General features: G+C 43.0%; 1 protein-coding gene across 1 annotated transcript in view; it reads left to right on the plus strand.

Moving 5' to 3' along the window:
* LOC131960997 (synapsin-3-like) overlaps positions 1-3,695 on the plus strand; it is a 176,693-nt gene that overhangs the window by 86,052 nt on the left and 86,946 nt on the right. Inside the window, exon 6 of the mRNA XM_059326271.1 lies at positions 3,040-3,129. Within this exon, the coding sequence (XP_059182254.1) occupies positions 3,040-3,129 (90 nt within the window). The remainder of the gene's footprint in view (positions 1-3,039; positions 3,130-3,695) is intronic.

The raw sequence follows: 3,695 nt of genomic DNA on the forward strand, positions 1-3,695 counted from the left end.
CCGGGAACGCCCCGAAGCCATTTATTTTTAAATAAATCAGTAGCCCTATACAAAACTAGCCTGGGTATACCCAGACTGCCTTGCGCGCTCGAATTTGATTTCGAACCTCCAGACGGTCTGGAAACGAGGCGATTATCTTAGCCCTGTTTTAGGGATCCAATCACAGAGCGGGGAGGGACGGTGAGACGATGACGCGTACTACTCGGCACTTGGAAGCTTTCCGGATCCAACATGGCTGCTGCGGACGCGAAACTCTCTTTAGCTGTAGATGGTGTTTTAAATTGTTTAGAGCGAAAGTTGAAAGGCGAAAGGTCTCTCGGCAGCTCCGCTGTCCCCCGGCTCGTAGCGAGATCACCGGTAGCGGGGCTATTAGCGCCGCACGGGCGGTTTCTGCGGCTCGTTGCGCCGAGCCGGTGAGACCGCCGGTCACCGCCGGTGATCTCGCTCCGAATCGGGGGACAGCGGAGCCCCCAGAGACCCGCAGCAGCTTGTTTATTGCCCATAAAATCAGTGGATGTGTGTGGCTGAATGACATGAGGGGGAATAAAGCGTGAAAATAAATAATCTTGCAGAAAGCGAGAACTGGAGAAGCAAAGCAGCAAACAACACTCTCTCACAGACACACACACAACAAACATCCATCTCTGTTGCTCTACTACGTCATCTGGTATAACTGATCCGATTGGCTAAGAGCTACCTACAGACGCTTTGATAGACATTCTAAGCGTCCAATAAACGGCTCCGGAGGATCGTAAACCACACCTCCTCTACGGAGAAATACATTGTAGGTGTCCAGACCTAATCTCCAATGAGATTTGGTCTGGTGTTAGCCAGGCTAATACAAAACAGTAGTGCAACAGCAAATTTAATAAATTAAATCTGTGGTATCGGATCGGTGCCTGGACTCCAGTACTAGCCAGCAATTTCCAATGCTGGTATCGGAATCGGAACAACTCTATCTTTATGTGTTTATTGTGATGCTCAGTGAAAATCAAATACCCAGACCTGAAAGTTATGTTCCTTTGGTTGACAAAACTTTTTCTGTCATGTCTCCATTTGGAAGCCAAAACCATTTAAGGCCCACTTATCCAAGTGGGAATCTATTTAATTTTAACAACCGGGATTTTTTTTTAGCATCTTTTCTACACAAAACTTTTGTTACAAGGCTCTCTGGCAGTTTTGACAGGACTTTAGTTCTTTTAGACTACAGCACTTTTAAAGGACATTTTTTGTCATAACCCCCCTAACCCAGTATAGTATAAGAAAACTGTGTATATACACATCAGCAAATGTAATTCAATTCATCAATTCACCATTTTCTTCAAAAATTAAATGGGTTTAATTTTTAGGTGTAAGGTTTTGTAGCATACTGAAATAAATGGTGAGTAATATAAGTCTATATAATATAGTATATAAGTAATGAATTGTATGTTGATTAAGATACATTTATAAGTTATCATTTTATATTTTTATATGACAGGGATGAAAAATAACTATATTTATAAACATTTAGGAAAAGTAATTGGTGTATAGGTTCACATAAATAAGGAAGCTGGTTTAAAATCAATGAAAAACTTACGGAGCAGGGGTGGGAATGAATACGTTTCTACTTCTCACTCCTTTTTGAACATGTAAACCAAGGTTGACAATTTATTTTGCTTTATGCTTTTCATTTTCTGTTAATATTACTTGTTTGTATGATTGTATGAGGTATCATTTCTCCTTTTTCTCTTTTTTCTAAATATTCAAAATACATTTCTAAACAAACAAAAGCCCCTTTCATAGTGCTGTTTCATGCCAGGACATTTACGGCTCCGTAACGTCTCGCCTCCACTATGACCGCACCCATAGGGGGATGCCGGGATCAAATGATGATCTGTGAAAACCTCTGGAGGCAGAAAATTGGTGGGACTGTTGGAGACGGGACCACTATGAACAGGCCATCGGGGCGAATCGGGATATTTGACGTTGTGCATGACGTCTAACACACACCTCTCACTTGGTCCGACAGTCACCCAATCACTGTTCAGCAGCTGCACAACAACAGCATCGGCTGGTGCTAACTGTGCACAGCGTTCACTGCTTATAGTAAACAAACCGGCAGGCTAACTGTACATGTAGTGTTCGCCGCTGTAAACAAACCAACATCACTAACTGTGCAGTGTCCAGTGCTTGTTGTAAACAGGCGGAGGGCGCTAAGCGAACACATCCTGCTGCAGCACATACACACTGTCCTGCTACAGAGCTAACTCTGTAGCCTATTAGCACTGCGTTACTGCACAGCACTGCTGCTGCTCTGTCGCACGTCACTATCGTCTCCGCCCACTATCGTCTCCGCCCACTATCGTCTCCACCCACTATCGTCTCCGCCCACTATCCTCACACCTGGTTCCACTATGGCGTACTGCACTATAAAAGGCCACAAATATCATGCCTTCGTGGGATCACTATGAACACCCTAAGGTGAAAAGCTGGCACAGATCTTTCCGGCAATATAGCAGGACATTTGCGGGATCGCACTATGAAAGGGGCTACAGCAGTGGTTCCCAAAATGTTTCTACTGGGCCCCCCTTTCCTATCTAAAAATTACTTTTAATTCCCCCCCCCCGAGGGGTCACGCCCCCCAGTTTGGGAACCACTGGGCTACAGAAACTTTTGGAGAGTAGGAGATCAAACAGATCAATCAAACCAATGCTATGTATGAAAATGGCTAGTAATAATGTAAAGGATATGGGAATTTAAGTTGGTCATATGGTCTGTTACTGGTGATGTACTTTGCATATCTGGATCTATGCAGTTGTTGACCAGAAAATTTAAGTAGATGAGGCAGGTAAGAGGAACTCGGTCCACCAGACAGGAAAATTACAACAGGATCTGGTCTGAAAACAGATTTTTCCCTTTTAGAGCAACAGGTGTTCAGAGTTGTGTCTGACTGTAATGGGCCATTATGAACACAGGTGTAAAATCTATTAAGTCTCTCTTCTGTCCTCTGCTGCTTAAATCATGACGTCTGACTGTCTTGTTTATTTCACCCTGCAGTTCTCTCAGATGATTAAGCTCTACCACTCCCTTGGTCCTGAGAAATTCCCCCTGAATGAACAAACCTTCTACCCCAACCACACGCAGATGGTGAGTGCCTTGCAGATATTATTCTGTATTAACACACACACGCACACTCCCACAAAGAAATCACCAGATACCTCCTGTGGCCCGTTTTTCATTAAATCTTTATTATAAAAATATAAAACACAGAAATTAAGTCAAACATTTCTATAACCCCTACAAGGAACCCCCCCCCCCCCACACACACACACATACTTCAGGAATCAGTGTTTACACACAGACTGTACACAGCTTCCTTGATTGGATTTCTTTTTTTAAAGGATCACACTTGACCAAGTGTTTCTGTGTTAAGCAGACAGTATATTTACACAAACATGAACCACAGAAATAGTGACACAGAAACGCCACAGCTGGAGAAAGAGCCTCGTCAACACATAGAAAGACGGAGAGGACATGTTTTGTACAAAAAGAAAAATCTCTACTGGCGTAAATTTGTTTGCTTTACACAAAGTATTTTCCCTCGAAGGTAAGTAATTATTTACTTGTAACGTCTTAAAAACAAAATTAAACCTAATCACGTTGCCAAAGATTCATTATCAAGAGGAGGCCAACAGGCTGAAGACAGAAGTTCA

Source organism: Centropristis striata, chromosome 22, assembly GCF_030273125.1.
Source record: "Centropristis striata isolate RG_2023a ecotype Rhode Island chromosome 22, C.striata_1.0, whole genome shotgun sequence".
NCBI lineage: Eukaryota > Metazoa > Chordata > Actinopteri > Perciformes > Serranidae > Centropristis > Centropristis striata.